Below are 22,225 nucleotides of genomic sequence, written 5' to 3' on the forward strand. Positions count from 1 at the left end.
GTATTTAAGCAACAAGCTAGCTTTTTTGGCTAATTTAGCATCTACTAAGGTTTTTTTGGGCTAATTTGGAGTTAAGCTAGTATTTAAGAAACAAGCTAGCTTTTTTTGGCTAATTTAGCATCTACTAAGGTTTTTGCAGAGAAGGTTGGACTGTTTTCTCTCCTCGTGACTCAGCTGTTTCCTCCTCTGACTGCTTACCCTCCTCATGATGGAGATGGCCTCCGTGGACAGAAAGCGTGGGTAGCGGACTTCATCGTTGACGATGCTGTCAAACACCTCCTCCTCATCGTCACCAGGGAAGGGAGACTGCGAACAAATGAGGAATTCATGATGAAGAGTTCACTCTTTGAACGGCCCGAGGAAACACGGCTCACCTCTCCAACCAGCATTTCAAAGATCAGGACGCCGAGCCCCCACCAGTCCACGGCGCGAGTGTACGACGTCTCCGTCAACACCTCTGGGGCCAGGAACTCGGGGGTTCCACAGAAGGTGCTGGTCCTGTCCTTGTACCCCATTCCTGAAGGAAACGGAGACTTTCAGACCAACCGTGGGGAACTGAGATGTGTTGGAACAGCTGGAGTTCTGAGGGAACATGTCTGTGTTCGGTTCAGATCACTTTAGCCTGGCAGTGGAGAGTCCTCACCAGAACTCTGACCCGCTTCAGAACAACAGCCTCTCTCCACCTGGAAATGACTGCAGCTCACAGGATGGAACCCAAACCAAGCAGACGATGTAAACTCAACAAACCAGAACCACCAAGAATGTGGAGTACAGCTCCCAACGAGCAGCTGCTGGAGCCGCAGGACTTTACCGACGGACAGTTCGTTTATTTTTGATAATGGACGCCTTGTCAGGCATCATCTTTGACATATTTAGTTCATCAGTGAAAACTCTCAGCCAATCGGTGACCAGCAGTGAGTTGATGTCACAGTTCTGCCTGAAAAAGGAAAGTTTCAGGAACTTTCCTGAAGGTGAAAGTGATCAGTTCCACCCATGACTTCATGAGGCGTTTCTGCCCAACTACACCTGATGTGAGGCGTTTCATGGAACAGACTTTCTGCTGCCATGCTCTGTTAGCAGTTAGCATGCTAACGGGTCCACCTGCTACTCTTCAGTCTGAAGTATCTAACTGCTCCATATCAAAAAGTCATCACAAAAACAGATGAAAAACGGGGAAGAAAAGATTAATCTAAAAATATCTACAATTTCAGAATAGATTTTCATCTCACCTTCTTTACAAAGCCCAAAGTCAGCTATCTTCACATAACCCTCCGTGTCCAGGAGCAGGTTATCCAGCTTCAGATCTCTGAGGAAAAAGTTACAGATCAACCATCACCAGTCAAACAGCACTTGACAACGTGACAACGGTACCTGTAGACGATCTTGTGCTCATGCAGAAACTGTAATCCCAGCACAACGCAGGCTGCGTAAAACCTGCAGAGAGGAGGAGAATGCATCAGATTCACTGAGACGCTCATCTCACTTCATGAGGAGCAGCAGAGCGTGCACTCACACGGCCCGCGGCTCTGAGAACACGTCGGTGTGAATGTGCATCATCAGGTCGCCTCCGGCCGCGTACTCCATCACAAAACACACGTGCTCCGCAGTTTGGAAGCACGCAAACAGGTTGACCAGGAAGGGATGGCGGACGCTGTTGACGGTCTCAAAGATTCTCTTCTCACACATCAGACTGACGGAAACAAACGAAGCAGCGTGATTACCAACCGCACTGTGCAGGATCACTGACAGTATATAGAGAACTGGACTGAGTGATTGTGTAAAAAAATTAACTTTTCAGAGCATCGTCTATTGGAGACGATTCATATCTGGAAATGCATGAAAACTTGAAGCAGTGCTGGGATCCAGGACATTGCAGGATGAAGGGCTCACCTGTCCACCTCGTCTCGAGCCACGATGTCTCCTTTCTTCAAGGCTTTGATGGCAAACATCTCTCCTGTGCTCTTATACTCTGCCAGGAGCACCTGCAGAGGAGACGGACGGAAACTTTAGTTTTTCGGTTTGAGACCAACGACCAGGTCATAAAAGTGTCGCTAATTCGTGCTTTTGAGAAAACAGAAAAAGAGTTCCGGTGTTTATATTCTTTGATATACTGTAACTTTTTTCACAGGATCATCCCAGTAGATTTTGAAGGAGAAAAGCGGCTCGTCGAGCCGCTTTTCTCCTTCAAAATCTACTGGGATGATCCTGTTAAGGGTTGAAAAGTTACTGTATGTTAAAGATTTTAAAGGGTTAAAGTCGAGTTTGATGATAAAGCCAACAGCTGAAGGAGGAGGGATGGAAGAACAAACCTTTCCAAAGTGACCACGCCCGAGGACAGCCACACACTTGAAGTCCTGCAGACTGAACTGCTCGTCTTCCCTTAAAGACACACATGAGACCGTCTTAGCAAAGTCTGTTCACTATAACTACAGAGTAGTAGTTACAGAGTAACGTAGTTACGGTTACTCCACTAATCGACTATTAAGATAGCCGATCACTCATTTAATAGTCAATTAGTGGTAACTGTTTTGGCTAATTTAGGCTTTTTTCCGTTTTTTTAGCCTTTTTGGATTTTGGCTAATATTTCAACTACATGCTAACTGTTTTGGTTAATTTAGGCTTTTTTCAGGTTTTTTTGTCCATGTTGGAGTATAGCTAATATTTCAACTATATCCTAACTGTTTTGGCTAATTTAGGCGTTTTTTTTTGTTTGTTTTGTTTTCAAGGCTAATTTGGCATTTAGCTAATACTTTAGCTGCCAATCAGCTTCAGCGTTTTTTTGCTATCAATTTCAGCATCTTCAGCTATCATCACTAGCATTTTCAGCGGCTAAATTCAGCTTACAGCATTCACACTAGCATTATCACAGGTAATGCTATATATCTAGTTCATAATTATGCTAAAAAGTTATAATTTTAAAGTTTTAAGAATGTAGTTTTAGAGTTTTCAATGAATGTTTGTCCTGTTCGGCCCGCAACCTAAGGTGTGATTTGGATTTTTATCTACTGAAGGCGCTGCACGGTGGCGCAGTGGTTAGCGCTCTCGCCTCACAGTGAGAAGGCCCCGGTTCGAATCCCGGCTGGGACCTTTCTGTGTGGAGTTTGCATGTTCTCCCCGTGCATGCGTGGGTTTTCACCGGGGACTCCGGCTTCCTCCCACCGTCCAAAAACATGCTTCATAGGTTAATTGGTGACTCTAAATTGCCCCTAGGTGTGAATGTGAGAGTGAATGTGTGTGTGATTGAGGCCCTGCGACAGACTGGCGACCTGTCCAGGGTGTACCCCGCCTTCGCCCTTCAGTAGCCGGGATAGGCTCCGGCACCCCGCGACCCCGAAAGGGAAGAAGCGGTCAAGAAAATGGATGGATCTACTGAAGGACAGAGGCTGCAAGATTCATTCAAAGTTTACTAAACTATCATCTTAACTGTCTTCATTTTTAGTTAAAGCCAATGATGGTTAAGATGTATCCTTTACATCCACTTTGCACATGACCCGATTAGTTGACTATTAAAATAATGGTTTGTGGCAGCACTACTGCAGTGTTCCTTTCTCCCACCAGCATCATACAAACACAGATGACAATAGGACAAACGTGACGGTCTCTTCAGTCTGCACCTCATGACCTCTCATCCTCCAGACAAACACTGAAACGATGTTCCCGCCGCTAACATCACCCCCCCACCCCCTAAGACCGGCAGCAGAGGCCTTCAGACCTGATCTCCGGGTCTGCATCTCTGGGTTTGTGGACAGTGAGCTCCAGCTCCGGATGTCGGAGCTTCTGGTCCAGTATGCTCTCCAGGTCCGGGTTCATCACGATGCTGTTCCTCTTGCTCAGGAAGTCAAACGAGGACAGAGCATTCTGTTGCACGAGGCATGAGAGGAGAAACCCGTGAACCAGGACAGACGAGAGAAAAGCTTTTCCTCTGGGAGATAGAACACAACAGAACCACACCTGAACTTCATCCTTGTTGTCGGGCGTCGGTGGTTCTACGGCTACTTCTGCTGCTGTGTAGTGTTTGGGTCCTGGTGTGGGTTCTTTGTCAAAGTCCAGTTTGGTCACAAGCGGGTCACTGCAGGACATGAAAGTGCTGTGAGAATCCAGCCTGTTTCTGGTGGTCTTTGGGGATCTGGTTCTGTGCGGCTGTACCTGCAGGGCGTGGGGGAACCCGGCAGGCTGCTGTGTCCCGTCTCTGCTCCCTGTGGGCTGAAGGAGTTGGTGCTGACTGTAGGGATGGCCCTCCTCACCAGCCGACCCCAGGTGGCTATGTTGATGTTCATCTGTGGGGCTCGCAGGAAGGTTTTACCTGGAGGAGACGAGAAGAAAACTCAACCAAAGAAGACTGAAACACAGAAGGGAGTTCAACCAAAGCAGGAGGTTCTGAACATGTCAGGTGACGGTCTGAAGCTGAGCTGTAGCTCACCTTGTTGTTTAGAGAAGATCTTCTTCTGTCTTTGCAGCCTCGGCCTCCTCTCAATCACGGGGTTGAAAAACGTCACCTATGTAGAACGAGCAGCAGGAACAGGAAGAAAACCACGAAAACATGAAGATTCTCTTCAGGAAAAGAGTTTTGTACTGAACGGTGGTGTTCTGGAAGATCCAGCAGGACGATGGAGAGCAAGCCCACCCTCAGGCCAAAGTCGAGGCCCGGGGGCCGGATCTGGCCCTCTGGATCATTTTATTTTATTGTTATTAACGGCCTGATGTTCACCTGATGCTAATTTCTAACTTGTATAATTTTGATAAAATATATTTTTATGGAGAGTAAAATATTGAAAGTTATTTAAGGTTTAAGTTGATTTATTCTGGAATAATATTCCTGCTTTTTTCTTATTTATAATTATGTAAAAAAAAAATGACGGTTTTAAAGTTTTAAAAATTGTCATTCTGCTAGCTTTTTGGATTATTTAGACATTTACAAAGATTGTTTAGGCCGTTTTGGAGTTTAGCTAATATTTCAGCTACACGCTAGCTGCTTTAGCTATGAATTAGGTCTAGTTTTTAGCACGAACAAAAGCAAAAATATAAAAAGCTAGCATCTCTCAAAGTTATTATTTTTTACTTTTGACAGAAATTTATTTTCAAAATAAAAGATGCTCTGTAGCAAACAGAATCATCTCAGTGCAGTTCTGAACAGCTAGTAACCAATGTTATGCAGCATAGCATAATATGTGCTTTTAACTCATAAAAGATCAAACTTTTTCTGCTGCTTCATGACAGAGTTAGTGGATTTTAGACCGCCTCATTCAGCTCCTGTAAGCTGTGCTGTCAGATGTAGCTGCCTGATAAAATATGTTGTTTGGTCTGTTTCAGAAACAGGAAGACGTACCTGCGATGCTGCCAGCGCTTCTCTAGTCATTTTCAGGTTCTGCGCATTCTGAGGTTACCACGGCAACGGCGTCTTGTGTGTTTGTCAGGTTACCAAATGCGATGATTTGGAATTGTGGTTTCAAGATTCAAGATCAACTTTGTTTATTAAGATGGTGGTGGTTGCCATGATACCCTGTTGCAAATGTTCTCCACTTAAAGTGGTGTGAGTTCAACTGGTTTTGGACAAACTTCAAAATTCTAAATTCCAGCGAGCTGCTCAACACGTACACCCGACGTCACCAGGTCTCGTTTCTGTGGTCGCGTGACTTTGACATTGAGGTTTCTGCTGCTAAGCGCGGTCTCCTTGGTTTTGGGTCATACACGGGTTCCTGACACTAACATGAAATCCAGCAGAGCGTCCTGATCCTGCTGTGAGTCTGGAGCAGACTTAAAGAGGGATTTACTACCAAACACACACAGGAACCAACTATAGATTCTATTACACAGATAAACAGATTAGAAGGTTTTTGGATTCTCAAAATCTGGTATTTCTTTTAACCCTAGAGCACTATAAATGGGTTTTTCTGAGTGTCATGGGTCCCTGGGTAAAGTCCCAGGGATGGGTCGACCAAAGGCCAAGTCTTCAGTATCATTACTTTTTATTTTTTCACTTTTTTAAAGAATTTTTTGTTCACAAATTCCTAATTTTTCAGCAATTTTTTAGCATATTTTTAGGATCTTCCTATGTTTTTATTTTCCATTTTGTTACATAAACCACATTTGAAAATAAAAGCAGAAAACGACTCTACTTTATCATGTGTTGTCATATTTAAATCTTTTTTTTTAACAAAAATACTTTTTCTTAAGTACCATTTTGGGTAAAACTTACCCAGCAAAAGTGATGGTGTAACTTTTTACAGCCAAAGTTTTGTAGGTTTAATGATGATTTGGTAGAGAATTCAAAAGAAATGAAAACAGCATTGATCACTTGCCTTGAGAGAGGATATCAATTAATGATCTTTTTTTCCGACTATTATTGGTTTATTCTGTCAACAGAGGCTCCGCCCATCAAAAATGATAGCTACTGTTTACACATTCATGTTTGATTTAAAGCATTTGTAGAAAATGTAGAAAACCATTTCTTCCTTTAGATTTGGTCACTTTTAAATCTTCATAAAACCAAACAATGTTTCCACAGATGAGTAAAAACAACCATGCTACACAAATGTGCACACTGTGTGTGCGTGTTGTGTACCTCTGCGAACAGCATCCCCTGCGGCTCCAGATACAGACACATCCCGTGACGCTGGTTATCCAGGAAGTCCTCCAGCCGCAGGAACTTGACGGCGCAGAGCGAGCGCCAGTCCCTCCAGTACACGGAGATCTCCAGCTCCCGAGACTGCAGGACAAAGCTGCATGAAGAACCACGACACCCCCGTGCTGAACGTGCCGCAGAGGGCTTCGGCGCCACTTACCCGGTCCAGTTCCAGAGTGAACTTCTGATCCCAGGCTTGGTTGCTGGCAGGCCTCCAGTTCGTCTGACCAACAACGGTGTTGTCCAGCTTCAGCACAGCGCTGATCTCATCTGCAGAAAGCAGACGGATCAGGATTATCCGGTTCATTCCCAGATGAAGGGAAGAGGCTGTGAGACTCACTGGACAGCTCCTCGCTCTTCGCCAGGTTCCTGGAGCTCACGCTGCGGTTCCGGTTGGCCCTGCTGATGAACGACGAACGCGTCTCGCTGGGGCTCCACCCAGGAAGCGGCACAGAGGCAGTTTTGAGGCGTCCTGGGATGTTTTCCAGAAGATCCTGGCAGCCCATGAGCCTGACATCCAACGTGCCTGAAGGAGCAGGAAGCAACAAACTCATTCCCCCAAACCTGAAGGCTGATCCACCATATCCACCTCTGAGAGTGTCATGATAGGAAGTCCTGATGAGGAGGAGGAGGAAGGACGACGAAGATTTCTGCTGCTGTTCTTTGACTTTTCATGGTAAAAACTAATCTTTCACATTCATCCAACAGCTTTAGTTTTCCATTGTCTTTTTTCCTGATTTTTAACAATAAATGATGATAAACAACCTGTTCTCTGCGAGATGAAAGTCTTTGAAATATTCAGATTCTTCAGCTAAAATCTGGCCAAACATATTTCCGTTGTGTGTAAATGAACAGTTATTAAAGAGGAAATATGTTTTGATCCAGAACACGGAACTAAATGTTGGGAATGTTCATCCCATTTACACAGTGAATGAAATCAAATCCAGAACTACAATTTACAGGTAAAAAAATAAAGAAAATTTAGATTTTATTTGGATAAGGAGCATAATAAATGCCAACTAGAGTTAAATTACAAAAACAAGAAGTCAACAAATCTGATTCAACTGAAGAAATCCTAAAATTGTTTGACTGGGACCTTTCAGAACTGCCAGGTCCTGAAAAACAGCACCACCATTCTAAAAAATGAAAGATTTCCTGATGAAAGCGGTGGCGGCAGTGTGCTTGCCTGTGAGCGCGGCGGGCTTGGTGACGGTGCTGTACTGGTTCTGCGTGGAGATGATGCTGGATCTGGGACTGAGGGCCGGTGAGGACAGCAGAGACAGCTCCTCTATGATGCTATGGCTGCGAGGGTCGCTTTTTGGCAACTCGTCGAGGCGCAGTTGCAAAGAATGCCGCAGGAGGTCCAGTTTCTGACTGGACTCATTGAACCGAGCCTGGGCCTGAAAAAAAGACAAGATGAGGAATTGGAAAAAATTACAGCACTCCTTTCTGTTTAGACAGGGGGTCCCCAAATCTTTTCTAGCGAGGGCCACATAATTGTTTTCTTCGCTGATGTTGGGCCGCAATCGTTTTTTTAGGCTAACAGAAAAAGTGAAACAACCACAGCCGAAACGTAAACATTTACAGATTTCTAGAAAGCTAAACATAGCCACATTTTAAATAATACATTTCCGTAATATTCATAGAAAAAAATATACTAAAACATTTTCAAAACTAGATATATAGCATTACCTGCGATCATGCTAGCGTGAATGCTGTAAGCTAAATTTGGTCGCTGAAGATGCTAGTTCAGATAGCTGAGGACGCTGAAAGGTTGATAGCTGAAATGGCTAAAGCTAATAGCTAAAAACACAAAGGCTGATAGCTAGCTAAAATATTAACAAAATGCCAAATTATTATAAATTAGCCAAAACAGCTACCATGTAGCTGAAATATTAACTAAATGCCAAATTAGCCAAAAACTGGTAAAATGTCTAATTTAACCAAAACAGCTAGCATAAAGCTAAAACATTAGCTAAGCTCCTAATTAGCCTAAAAAAACAAAAAAATCCTAAATTTGCCAAAACAGCTAGCAAGTATCCAAAATATTCGCTGAACTCCAAATTAGCCAAAAAAACTGGTAAAATGTCTAATTTAACCAAAACAGCTAGCATAAAGCTAAAACATTAGCTAAGCTCCTAATTAGCCTAAAAAAACTGAAAAATCCTAAATTTGCCAAAACAGCTAGCAAGTATCCGAAATATTCGCTGAACTCCAAATTAGCCAAAAAAACTGGTAAAATGTCTAATTTGGCCAAAACAGCTAGCATAAAGTTAAAATATTAGAGAAGCTCCAAATTAGACTAAAAAACTGAAAAAAGCCCAAATTAAGTAAAAAAGCTAGCATGTAACTGAAATATAAGCTAAATGCCAAATTAACCTAAAAACTGGTAAAACATGTAATTTAGCCAATACGGCTAGCATGTAGCTAAAATATTAGCTAAACTCAAAATTGGCCTAAAAAGCTGTAAAAAAAAAAGCCTAAATTAGCCAAAACAGCTAGCATGTGGCTAAAATATTAGCTCATCTCAAAAATAGTCCAGAAATCCATACTAACTGCCAAGACAGTTGAGAAAGCTAGCATAAATAAAAAGAGCTGAATGATTTAATAGCTGAATGAGCTGACGAGCTAAAGACGTCCAAAAAACTTACGGAAGAAAAACAATGTTTATGTGGGTCTCAATCTGCGTTTCTGATAGTGTGTGGGGGGCCGGGCCAAATATGAAGCCGGGCCTGATCCGGCCCGCGGGCCGTAGTTTGGGCCCCGCTGCTTTAAAGAGTTTCCAGAACACGGCGTTTACCTCTGAGTGAGCCTTTTTCTCGGTGACCTTTCCCGAGCCCAGCAGCTTCATTACATTCTTGGCTCCTTCGGCCACAGCAGACTCGATCCTGGCGTGGTGGCACAGCTCCTCCACCCGCAGGTCTAAAGGGCTGATGATGGGCTTGTCTGGAACATACAGGCATTTTCCTCTCCCTCAATGGAATATTTTAAATTAAATTGTATTACTTTTACAAAAGGTTTTAATACAACTTTTTTAATGTAACTTTTAACGCCGCTTTTTTCCTTCACAATCTGCTGGAATTATGTTGATTGTGTTCCAGTGAATCACAGAACATAAACTGAAGCTCCGGTGTTAAAGGGTTCACTTTTGGAGCCAACGCCTTGAGCTCACCCATCACTTCGCTGGTGTCAAAGCTCAGCTCGGTCTCCTGACTGGCCTTCAGGATCTGCATCCGGATGAACTCGATCTTCGTCTTGCTGTCCTGAAGCATCTGCTGAGCCGTCGCGAGTAACTTTCGATCCTGTGAAAAAGAAGCAGAGAAAACAATTTGGTTTTTCACCGTCATCTGGAATCTGGAACTTTGAACACGTCCTGTGAAGTTTTTGAAATATTGATCAAAATATGGCCTATAGGAAATGAGTGAGAAAGTCTTCAGATTTCAAAATTTTAAGTAGATTAGCAACAATACTGATCTTAAAATATATCCATAGGTTATGTTTTTATCTTTTATAGTAGGTTTCAAAAGAAATTAGAGTTTAGCTAATATTTTAGCAACATGCTAACATATCTGGCTAATTTGTTGTCTACTGGTGTTTTTTAGGGTAATTTTGAGTTTAGTTTCTATTTTAGCAACATGCTAACGTTTTTTGGGTAATTCAGTTTACTTACTGAGGAATTTTAGGTTATTTTGAAGTTTAGCTAGCATTAAAGAAATGTGGTAGCTTTTTATCTAATTTGGCATCTACTTGTGGTTTTTATGCTAATTTGGAGTTAGCCTAATATTTTAGCAACATGCTAACGTTTTTGACTAATTTAGTTTACTGAGGAATTTTAGGCTATTTTGGAGTAGAATTTAAGCAACAAGGTAGCTTTTTGGCTAATTTGTCATCTACTAAGGTTTTTTTGGGGCTAATTTGGATTTTTGTTCATATTTAAGCAACACACAATACTTTTGCAAAATTGGCATGTAGTAGGGATTTTTTAGCAATTTTACAACACAGAAATTTAGGTCAACTTCAGCGCTCTGTCATTGGTCTTCAATGAAATTTACAGCTTTTGCATTTTCAGCAAATCCCTGTAGCAGTTAAAGTAAATTGCGTCACCATTTTCAGCAAAAAGCTTCAGCATCTGCAGCGACTACTTTCAGCAAAAAGCATTCACACTAGCATTATCTTTATTAGTTCTGAAATGCTTTTGTATATGTCCTCCATCATGAGAAAAATGCAACAAGAATATGTTTAAAGCACTAAAAATAACATTTTTTTGGAGTGGGTCTTTAGAAACTGTTTTCCTCGACTTGCTTGGCCTCAGTTTTCTGACTTAACTTGACAAGTTATATGAAACTGTATAGAAAACACACACTTTTGAAATGTCACAGATGAAAGTTAAACACAACCTGTCACAATAAAGTGCAGCAAACATCTTTGGTGTTTTTATTCTTCTGCTCCTGTTTCAAAATCAGATCCTCCAAAAAATAGTTCATTTTCCAGCTGAACATATGCGACCTCATCACACGCATGTTGACACTCTGGCCAACGACTCACAACTTTGAAGATAAAAAGAAAGAACTGTCATTGTAGTTTTAGTGAAGACTCGGGACCAAATCACAGCCCGACTCTTCCATGTCCTTCCTCATTGTGTCCACATGGAGGCAGCGTTTGCATTTGCTCTGCTTTGTTGGAGTTCTCAGCAAAAGGCATTCATGCTAGCATTATCGCAGGTCATGCAACTTTTCTAGTTTAAATAGTAAATGTTATTTTTCTTCTTTCAGGGATGCAAAACATCCAAGTCTGAGCTTGCTCACATCGTTTTCACTTTATCTGATCAGACCGAGCACTTCCAACAGCAGCAACTCTGGAACAAAGCTAAAACTTAAAGCTGGAAGATCAAACCTGACATTTACAGTGTGTCACTAAATGCATCATCTTTCATGTAAGTGAACACTGTTTGTCCATCTCTGTTCTATGTTTTGGGTCCAAAACAGCTTTAGAGCAAAATGTTGATGCAAATGTCATTTTAAAGAAGAAAAAAAACAGGCAAACACACAGAAAGACACGGAGAGAACTTTAACATTAAGAGTCTCAGATCACGTAAAGACATTTTTGTTGCAGTGATCAGTGATGTGACAACAGTCAGTACTACACCTCATGATCAAAGCCAAAATGACAAGCCTAACTCGCTTAGCTGCAGTTGAAGAGTGTGACTAACAAAGACGAGTCACCTGAACGACGTGATCTCACTCTGTTTATTGAACCATTAAGTTATCTGTAGAGGAAACTGCAAAGGAAACTTCTCTGTAAACATTCAGTCACTTCAGGCTGGATTCTTCTTCACATCACAAGCTCTTTTCAAGAAACCAGAGGGAAAAAAGAGGACTGAAGGAGCAGGACTTGGCAACAAAGATTACGGTTAAAAAACAGCTGAGTGAAAAGGAGCTAATTTGGGGCCAATATTATTTGAAACCCAAATAAAACAAATTGAAAAAAATATTGGTGTTTGGCCAAAAAAATGCAAACTGTCCAAAACTTTTTGCTATTCTAAAATAAAATGAATTCTTTTCAGCTTCAAATGTTCTGTTTTTGAGGTTTCAAAACTCAAAAATTTCTGTTTAATTTTTTTTTTAACTTCAATTTTTTTTCCATTTTCAAATCTGAAAATTTCAGTTTCAAAACTTTGGGCCCCGTTGGGGCGGGGCTAAAACGAAGGACCAATCAAAATCGATGGGGGTGGTAACTTCAGTCCTGGTGCATTCACTGACTCTGAGAGCTGTGATAATTACGGTCAGAAATTTCTGTTTCGTCTGTACTATCAAAGTCTGAAGTTGTCCCAAGATGGTGCTTTGAACGGGCTAGAACAGCGTTTTGGACGCGCGGTTTGTAAGCGATAAAACTCCAATTTTTACACCTGTCTTAGGACAACTTCAGACTATGATAGTACAGACTAAACATTCATTTTCTGATTTTAATTATCATAGTTCTCAGAATCAGTGAATGCACCGGTTCTGAAGTTACCACCCTCATTGATTTTGATTGGCCCTTTCAGTTAGCCCCGCCCCAACACGCCACAACGAGGCCAAAGTTTTAAAACGGAAATTTTCTGATTCAAAAATGGAAAATAAAGTTAAAAGTACTAAAAATATTCGAAACTGAAAAACAATTTTTGAAGTTTAAATTTTGAGTTTTGAAATCTGAAAAACAGATCATTTATAGCTGAAAATAATTATGTTTATTTTAGAATAGGAAAAAGTTTTTGACATTTTACATTTTTTTGACCAAACACCAATATTTTTTTTAATTTGTTGTAATTTGGGTTTTAAATAATATTGGCCCCAAAATAGCTCCATAGAGTGACTGTGTTAATCATCTGTCCTTAAACTGAAGCTGAAGTTATTTTTGACTCCCTGACAGGAAGCGGTCCAAACTGGAAAGTCAGGTGAGCGCTGGCTTACCTTGGAAGACCCGTTGGAGTACATCTGAATCATGTTCTCGGCTCCCTGCTTCACCTTCAGCTCGATGTCGTTTTGCCGCTTCAGGGCTGCCAGCCGGCTGCTGCTGCTGGTGGTCATCCGAGCTTCGCTGCTCGGCGTGTCTGGGGTCACGGGGGATTCTGGGACAAAAAAAAACAAAGTTTCATCTTCCGTCACTTTGCTGGATCGCTGACTGAACTTTGTAATACATTTACACACACCGACGTGCACACACACACACTCGGTAAAATGACAGAAGCTGGACCATGTCTCAGGAAAAACAGTACAGTGTTTGTCAGTCATGTCCCAACTTGAACACAGGCAGAACAACACCCCACCACCCCCCAATCACTGAATCCCAGTGATAATTACACCCACAGAAACAAACCCTGGAAAAAACCTGCTCGACCTCTTCAGACTCAACCTGCCAACTCACTTTCTGAGTTATTTAGTCAGAAGGACTTCTGATCGTTATCACTTCATTAGCTTCAGCATCTCAATGCTCAATGTGTCTTTTCCTCATTCTTCCATCCCTTCACTCCAGCATCCCCAGAGCTGACCAGAGGTCCAACCCTCACCGGGGTCCAGAACCAGGACATTAACTGAAAACATGACCATCAGATAAGGTTCTGTGGTTTGCTGAGGTCAGAGGTCGGCTACCGAGGACACGCGGCCGCCGGGGTGTGACAACACGCTCTTGATCCGTCTTCAGTTTGTATTATTCAGATTTGAAAAGAGTGATGATCTCTTCTCACAATGATCTTTGTTCCTCCATAAGGAAAGGGTCCATTCACACAGAGCTGTCACTGTGACCCCGCCCCCCATATAAACACTGCAGCTTTTTTTTCAATAAAACTTTCTAGTTTCACACGATGTCCTTCACTTTCCACGTCAGCCTTCATGACCGGCCGGTTTAAATTATGCGCACCGCAGTTAAAAAAAAAAAAAAAGTTTGCCGCGGGGAAATGAAAGCGTTGCAATAATTCCTGTGTTTTAAAACTGTTGCCGGTGAGATGACAGCTGTGAGGATATGAGCGCGTCTGGATGGAGCATCAGCGCGTGTAGATAACATGAAACAAAACGTTTTCATTGCACAAATTATTCATTTACATTGATTTATACATTACAAAAGAATAAAGCTTTTTATTTAAAACTTCTCAAGTTCTTAATGCTGTTTATATGATGGAGTCATGAGGAAAACCTGATCTCAAATGGTGGGCTAATATCAATGTTGCAGCTGTCTGGATCAACAGACTCCTCCAGCCTGAACACAGCCTTAAACCACACTGTGAGCTAAAGGGTTTAAATGAACAAACTAATGTAGATATTAGACAAAGACAAACAAACTAAGTACAACATTTTAGAGAAGATAATTACTCGATGAGATGTATGAGAAAAGGTGATTTTGCCTCCCCTCCCTAAACAGAAACTATTGGGCTTCTGAGGTTCATTTCTCCAGCCATACCTGGGCTGGACCACGTCTGTTCTCCATCAAGACGTCCCTTCATGGGATATGGCGCAGAGCACTCGATGTGAAATGCACCAAAAAACCATCAAAGGCTGGAAATCATGCTGTGATCCAAAGTACACACAAGAGCTGAAGATGCTGAAATTGATAGCTAAAAAGGCTGAAGCTGATGGCTGAAAATGCTGAAACTAATAGCTAAAAGTGCTGAAGCTAATAGCTAAAAACACTGAGCCTTATAGCTAAAAAGGCTGAAGCTGATAGCTGAAAACACTGAGCCTGATAGCTAAAAATACTGAAGTTGATACCTGAAAATGCTGAAGCTGATAGGCAGCTAAAATATTAGCTAAATGCCAAATTAGCCAAAAAGCAAAAAAAAAAAAAAACTTTGGTTAACCAAAACAGCTAGCATGTAGCTGAAATATTAGCTAAACTCCAAAATAGCCTAAAAATCTTAGTAAATGCCAAATTGGTCCAGAAAACTAGCAGAATGACAATTTTTAAAACCTTTTTAATGTAATTATGAATAATAAAAAAGCAGGAATATTATTCCAGAATAAATCAACTTAAACCTTAAATAACTTTGAATTCTTTACTCTGCATAAAAACATATTTGTCAAAATTATACAAGTTAGAAATGAGAGCAAGATAACATGGGGTCATTAATAAAAATAAAATAAAAATGATCTGGAGGGCCGGATCGGCCCCCGGGCCTTGACTTTGACACGTGTCTTAGAAAATCCAAAGCAGTGGGGTCTGCTTTAGATCTTCTAAGACACGAGGGCGAGCAGGACTACAACTAAACCTATGACCTTCAGTTTAGAAGTCAACCTCCTTACTGCTGCACCGCGGCGGCCCCCACACCCATACTTAAGACTCAACAAACACAGGCAGACCTCCACCACCTCCAGCACTAAGTTAAGTTTGTGACTCCAATCACAGCTTCTCACTAAATAAAACAACACTTCAACAGTCAAACTGTGGAGGAAGGATGATGGTCTGCAGGAAGAAAGTGACCTTGCAGGGTGTATTATCACAGCCAAGCTAGTGGATGGTTTGTCAGCTTCACTGAGGTTTTTCTGGATGGTTTGATTTGTCATTTGAACACAGATGTGAGAAAGAAAAATGATCCGTTTACATTCAAACAGTTCATATCACAGACCTGCCTCTGATCAAAGATCAACATTTGAAAATGCTGCTGGAACCCCATGAGTCATTGATAGATTAACAGTGTTTTTAGAAAATAGAAGGACTGAGTAACAGCTGTTTATTTCTCTACAGAAGTCTACAGGATTTTGTATTTCCTGTTTGGAGCGCCAGTGGGGAGGGGTCAAGCTGTCCAATGATTCTACAGTCAATGTTCTGTACTTCAGAATGAGGATGATGTCAGCCTGGATGTAAACAAGCTTCCACTGGAATGGTGAGTTCATATATGTGACGGAGTGTGAGCTGCAGGTTTGTTCAGGGCCCCCCACCCTCAGAGAGCAGTGGAGCTGCAGGGGCAGATCCTCAGCGCTGTGGGCTGATGTCACTGCTGGATGCTTGGCAGAGGAACTGAGAGAGAAAACAGACACGGACAGCGCTGCTCGCCAAACAACCTCAGCCAAACCTGTGAGAGAATGTTACTTAAGACGGGGGGAGGAGTTTGTCACGGGACAGCTGCTGGTCCTAGATACGATCTCCAAACAGAGCGAGCACGCCTTAGAGCACGCGTGTCAAAGTCAAGGCCCGGGGGCCAGATACGGCCCTCCAGATCATTTTATTTTATTGTTATTAATGTTCTGATGTCATCTTGTGCTCATTTCTAACTTGTAAAATTTTGACAAAATATATTTCTATGGAGAGTAAAATATTGAAAGTTATTTAAGGTTTAAGTTGATTTATTCTGGAATAATAATTCTGTCTTTTTATTATTTATAATTATTTTAAAAATTGCGTTTTTTAAAATGTAAAAATTGGCATTATGTTAGCTTTCAGACTATTTTGGCATTTAATAAGATTTTTTCAGGCTATTTTGGAGCTAAGCTAATATTTCAGCTACATGCTAACTGTTTTGACTAATTTAGTTTTTTTTTTAACGTTTTTTAGGCTGTTTTGGAGTTTAGCTAATATTTCAGCTACATGCTAGCTGTTTTGGGAAATTTAGACTTTTTTCACATTTTTAGGCTGTTTTGAAGTTTTGCTATTTTTTCCAGCTATGTGCTAGCTGTTTTGGCTAACCTAGGCAATTTTTTAAGTTTTTTAGGCTGTTTTGGAGTTAGGCTAATATTTAAATGCTACCTGTTCTGGCTAATTTAGACTTTGTTCAGTTTTTAGCCTGTTTTGGAGTTTAGCTAATATTTTAGCTACATGCTAGCTGTTCTGGTTAATTTAGACTTTTTCAGTTTTTTAGGCTATTTTGAAGTTTAGGCTTTTTTTTAGCTACATGTTAGTTTTTTATGGAGAAACCTACTTTTTTTTTCTTTTGTTCTTTTTTTAAAAGTTTTTTTTTAGGCTAATTTAGCCAATTTCAGCATTTTTAGCTATCAATCTCAGCATCTTCAGTGGCCAAATTTAGCTTACAACATTCACACTAGCATTATCACAGGTAATGATATATATCTAGTTCATAATTATGTTAAAAATTTACGTTTTTAAAGTTGAAAAATATTTATTTTTAGAGTCTTCAATAAATGTTTATCCTGTTCGGCCCGCGACCCAAGGTGTGTTTTGGATTTTGGCCCCTTGTGGGATCGAGTTTGACACCCCTGCCTTAAACAAAGCAGCCATCAGCTGAGAGTCCAGGAATAGTTCAGAAACTTTCTCCAGAACACGAGAGGTCACGTTCATGCAGAGACAAAGAAACTATAGAGGGAGTTCAGGAAAAACGTTTGGTCTCTCGGGACGCTCCGAAAGCTGGAAATTCCACAAGATTTTTTTTTCCCGCTGAAGAAGCTGAGCAACATTCAGTTCCTGTGTGTCATCATGGCCATTACCATGGCCACTGACATTCCAGAAGGTTGCGTCACTTAAACTGAAAGCCCTCGTTCACCAAATAGGTCAAAAAGCCCTGCTAAATTTGTCTCCACTTAAGATAACCACTCAGCAAGACAGCTTCCCTTCCTCCTCCCCTCGTCTGCTTCCTCATGTCAGGAGAACAGGCTGCATCCCTCTGAGCACCTTAGAACAGTGAACATGCGGCACAACCGCTGCTGTTCAGCTCCAGACTCCATTGTTGTTGACAAATGCACAGGAGTGAGCTTTCAGCAGCCATTCCCAGGAACAATCGCAGCTCAGTGGAACCATTCCAGGAATGTGGAACGCAACCATGTCACCTCCAAACACGCTGGTCTATGTTTGGGAGTCTCATTGTTCTCACACAACAACGGTCATTCTTAGGGGTTCAACCATTAAGATGAATCAAATTCTATCTCTACGATCTGTCTTTTGTAATACCATTATAAAAAAAATTAAAAATGAGATGTATCGATAAATGATTGAGGAAAATCCCATTTGGATTGAGAGATGGTCGGTTTAAATGACACTTTGTCATCACAGCAGACAACGCACACGTGATTCAGCAGAAACTGATCAACCATCATTCCAGTCATATGTGTGGAAACACTTAATCTATAAAGTCATGTGGCCATACAGTGTAGTAAAATGTTCTAATAATGATTATTTTGATGTAGAAGAACAACAGTGGACTGAACTTTATCAAATTAAAGAGTGAATGGATTTGAAATTCATTCTTGTTTACTTGTTTGTACATGTATTTAATTTATTATCTTAAAGAAATTGGGCTGCACGGTGGAGCAGTGGTTAACGCTCTCGCCTCACAGCGAGAAGGCCCCGGTTCGACTCCCGGCTGGGACCTTTCTGTGTGGAGTTTGCATGTTCTCCCCGTGCATGCGTGGGTTTTCACCGGGGACTCCGGCTTCCTCCCACCGTCCAAAAACATGCTTCATAGGTTAATTGGTGACTCTAAATTGCCCCCAGGTGTGAATGTGAGAGTGAATGTGTGTGTGATTGAGGCCCTGGGACAGACTGGCGACCTGTCCAGGGTGTACCCCGCCTTCGCCCATCAGCAGCCGGGATAGGCTCCGGCACCCCGCGACCCCGAAAGGGAAGAAGCGGACAAGAAGATGGATGGATCTTAAAGAAATTCAAGGATCTGGAAAACTTCACCTGCACTGTTCAGTAGCAGGTGTTTATCTAGGTATTCATCCTTAAGCCTGCAGAGAGCCTGGAGGTTAAACACAGCTGCAGGTGAAAGTGTCTGTTCCCAGACACTTTGACACTTTCACACTTGAGGAAAGCACATGCTGATTCATCCTCAGCAGTTTACTTTAGCCTAACACACATGTCAGAGTCAAGGCCCGGGGGCCGGATCCGGCCCTCCAGGTTATTATGTCCAGCCCTTAGGATAATTGTATTTTATTGTTATTAATGGCCCGATGTTATCTTGTGCTCATTTCTAACTTGTATGATTTTGACAAAATATATTTTTATGGAAAGTTAAATATTGAAAGTTATTTAAGGTTTAAGTTAATTTATTCTGGAATAATATTCCTGCTTTAAATTCATAATTATGTTAAAAACCTACAGTTTTAATGTTTTAAAAATTGGAATTCTGCTATTTTTTCTGGACGATTTTGCCATTTACTCAGATTTTTTAGGCTGTTTTGGAGTTTATCTAATATTTACAAGCTTGCTGATTTAGCTTATTTAAACTATTTTCAGTTTTTTTTTAGCTATTTTAAAGATTAGCTCCTTTTCAGATACATGCTAGCTATTTTTTTTAGCTAATTTTGGCTTTTTTTTAAGTTTGTTGGGCTTTTTTGGAGTCTAGCTAATATTTACATGCTATCTCTTTTGGGTAATTTTGATTTTTTTTTCCAGTTTTTTCGGCTATTTTGAAGTTTAGCTCTTTTTCAGCTAACTGTTTTGGCTAATTTAGGCTTTTTTCAGTTTTTTAGGCTAATTTGGCATTTAACTAATATTTTAGCTGGCTATCAGCTTCAGCAATTTCAGTCATCATTGTCAGTGTTTTTAACAACCAATTTCAGCATCTTCAACTATCAGCACTATCATCTTCAGCAGCCAAATTCAGCTTACAGCATTCACACTAGCATTATTGCAGGTAATGCTATATATCTAGTTTATAGTTAGTTTGGTTAAGATGTGTGTTCTACATCCACTTTGCGCATGACAAAAATCTGAGCATCAAATGAAACACACACACATACTCCCCTTGTTTCAGTCAAACCGCGTTCTCCAGTTACCTAGTCGCTCTTCAGGGTCTTTGACCACAATATGAGCGTTCAGTTCCTGCAGCTCCTGGTGAAGCTCCTCCACCTTCTTGTTGGACTTTTTCAGCATGTTGTCAACATAAGCCAGACTCTTCTTGTCTGTGGTGACCTGGGGAGAGCAGAGAAATGTGGACATGAGAAAAGAAGTTCAGCAGGTTTCAGTGGGAAGGACTGATCCCTCATGAATACACAAGAATAACCGTCAGGCTGTTCACTCAGACGATCAGTCAGGCAGATAATACAGTCACATTAGTTTAGCTGCTGATAGAGCTGCCATGATTATTGGACTAATCAACAATTAGTCGTCGACTAATGTAATAGTCGATAAGTTGTTATTTTATATTCTATGGAGTCAGAGTAGTAAAGTTGAACAAAGTTGTGAGCGTTCAGCACCAAAAAATGCACTTTTCTATATTTAAGTCAGTGAGACCAAAATTTTTTGTTTAGTGAAAAAAAGTTCCTTGTTTCAGAAGTTTCAGAAGTCAACCTCTTTTGATTTAACCCTTTAATACCTGATGTGTCGCCGGTAACGCTTAAACACAAAATCTTTAACATATGGGAACTTTTCAACCGTTCACATGACAATTCCAGTAGATTTTGAAGGAGAAAAGCGGCTCGTCACTCGTCAGCTGTGATGCAGGACTCTCGGAAAAACTGTGGTGTGAATGTTTTAAGATGTACAATAAGGAGACACTTGAAGAAAAATGGGCTGAATGGTCGAGTCACCAGAAGAAAAAGTTTTTTGTGCAAATGCTCCAAAATAGATGCTTATGAAACGCCAAACAGACAGAGAAAAACCTCCAAACTTTTAGATCAAAGTTCTTTGGAGTAATAAGATCAAGGACTGAACTTTTTGGGCCACAATAAACACTACATTTGGAGAGGAGTCAAGACCTATGATGAAAATGACTCTATTCCTACTGTGAAACACGGAGGTGGATCGCTGATGGTTTGGGGATATGTGAGCTACAAAGGCTCAGGAAACTTGTTCAGAACAGATGGTGATATGAATGCAGAATGTCATCAGAAGATACTGGAGGAAAACTCGTCAGCATGACAACGATCCAGAACTCAAGGCCAAGTCCAGCTGTCATTGGTTCCAGCAGAACAAGGTGAAGGTTCTGGAGTAAAAGCCTCCATCTCCTGAACTCAATATTATTGAGTCACTCTGGGGAGATCTCAAACAAGACAGACAAAGAAATGAAGGGAACTTGAGGTTTTCTACCAAGAAGAATGGAGTGGTTTACCATCAGAGAAAAATAAAGAACTTCATCCACCACGACCACAAGAGACTTCCAGCTGTTATTGATGCAAAAGGAGGCAATACCAGGTATTAACTGAGTCATTTGGGAAGTTTTGTTGTCAAAATCATGTAACAATAAACAGCTTAACCCAACCACTAACTAAGAGTGAAAAATAAGCTTTTGTTACAATTCATAATTTTTTCCAGGGTATGTACATTTATGAGCACAACTGCAGTAATAGCAGCAGGATTAGAAATTTACACCCAAACGACCAGCTTTATATGTTGATACACTTTAACTCAAGATAAGGGAAGTTGACCCATTATGGTTTGACTTGTATTTCATATCTTTGACTCAAAAATGTAACTTGTATATTGAGAGACATGATAATTGTGTATCTGGAATTTTTTTTACATCTTTAAGTCCATCTCATGCAGCAAAAACAAAAGGGTTGCGTTTATATTTTTGTTGAGTGTATATTTTCTTTCAGACAGAAAGAGAGAAATCTGGTCTCCTGCCTCTTTTTCTACAATAATTATTTCTACATTCACAAAATTATGAAACATAACAACTTCTCTGAAATAAAAGCTTTTTGGCCAAAGTTTCAGTGATTGGTCAGCCCAATCCTAATTCTTCCTTTCTTCTCCATTTGAAGGAGCAGTTTAAGTGCAAGTCATGTCAGAAATCTGACCCACCAAGCGGAGGGGTACAAAGTCCTCCGTCGGGAGGGTAAACCGCGTCGCACTGAGAAGCGCTTTTCTTCACGGGGGTGTGCTCTGAATCACAGACGTTTACATTTAAATGTAAGTAATGAATTTTTGTTGCAGCACGACCTTCTTAAAGTTATAAAACTGCCGTTATGTATATTCAAGCACTGCAAGCTCCATGCTAACACTAGGAGACCGTCAATTATTGGTGACGTCATTGAATGAAAGTGGCGTCCGAATTATGAGACACTATTTTTTCATAACTCTCCGTTTTGAAGCTAAATGAAGGGGAAGGGAGAAGGAAAGAATTCCGGTTGGGCCGTCAAGTGGCTGTGCTGAGAAAAAGATGGCTAAAAGGAACAAACCTGTGAACTGCTCGTACTGAACTAGAAAGGCAAGACTTTGAAAATAAAAAAAGGTGAATCTTTT

General features: G+C 41.0%; 1 protein-coding gene across 1 annotated transcript in view; it reads right to left on the reverse strand.

The window, feature by feature from the left end:
• Positions 1 to 198: 198 nt before the first annotated feature.
• The window catches only part of LOC112140614 (serine/threonine-protein kinase N2), a gene marked incomplete at both ends in the record, with an annotated part of 45,699 nt that continues 23,672 nt past the window's right edge, over positions 199 to 22,225 (reverse strand). Inside the window, 19 exon segments of the mRNA XM_024263616.2 lie at positions 199 to 306; positions 375 to 517; positions 1,230 to 1,306; positions 1,372 to 1,434; positions 1,514 to 1,690; positions 1,891 to 1,982; positions 2,310 to 2,379; positions 3,713 to 3,858; positions 3,952 to 4,069; positions 4,147 to 4,303; positions 4,421 to 4,496; positions 6,563 to 6,706; positions 6,783 to 6,892; positions 6,963 to 7,148; positions 7,809 to 8,022; positions 9,423 to 9,568; positions 9,795 to 9,924; positions 13,072 to 13,229; positions 19,819 to 19,954. Coding sequence (XP_024119384.1) covers positions 199 to 306; positions 375 to 517; positions 1,230 to 1,306; positions 1,372 to 1,434; positions 1,514 to 1,690; positions 1,891 to 1,982; positions 2,310 to 2,379; positions 3,713 to 3,858; positions 3,952 to 4,069; positions 4,147 to 4,303; positions 4,421 to 4,496; positions 6,563 to 6,706; positions 6,783 to 6,892; positions 6,963 to 7,148; positions 7,809 to 8,022; positions 9,423 to 9,568; positions 9,795 to 9,924; positions 13,072 to 13,229; positions 19,819 to 19,954 — 2,451 coding nt within the window.

The sequence above is a fragment of the Oryzias melastigma genome, linkage group LG17 (assembly GCF_002922805.2).
Source record: "Oryzias melastigma strain HK-1 linkage group LG17, ASM292280v2, whole genome shotgun sequence".
Lineage (NCBI taxonomy): Eukaryota > Metazoa > Chordata > Actinopteri > Beloniformes > Adrianichthyidae > Oryzias > Oryzias melastigma.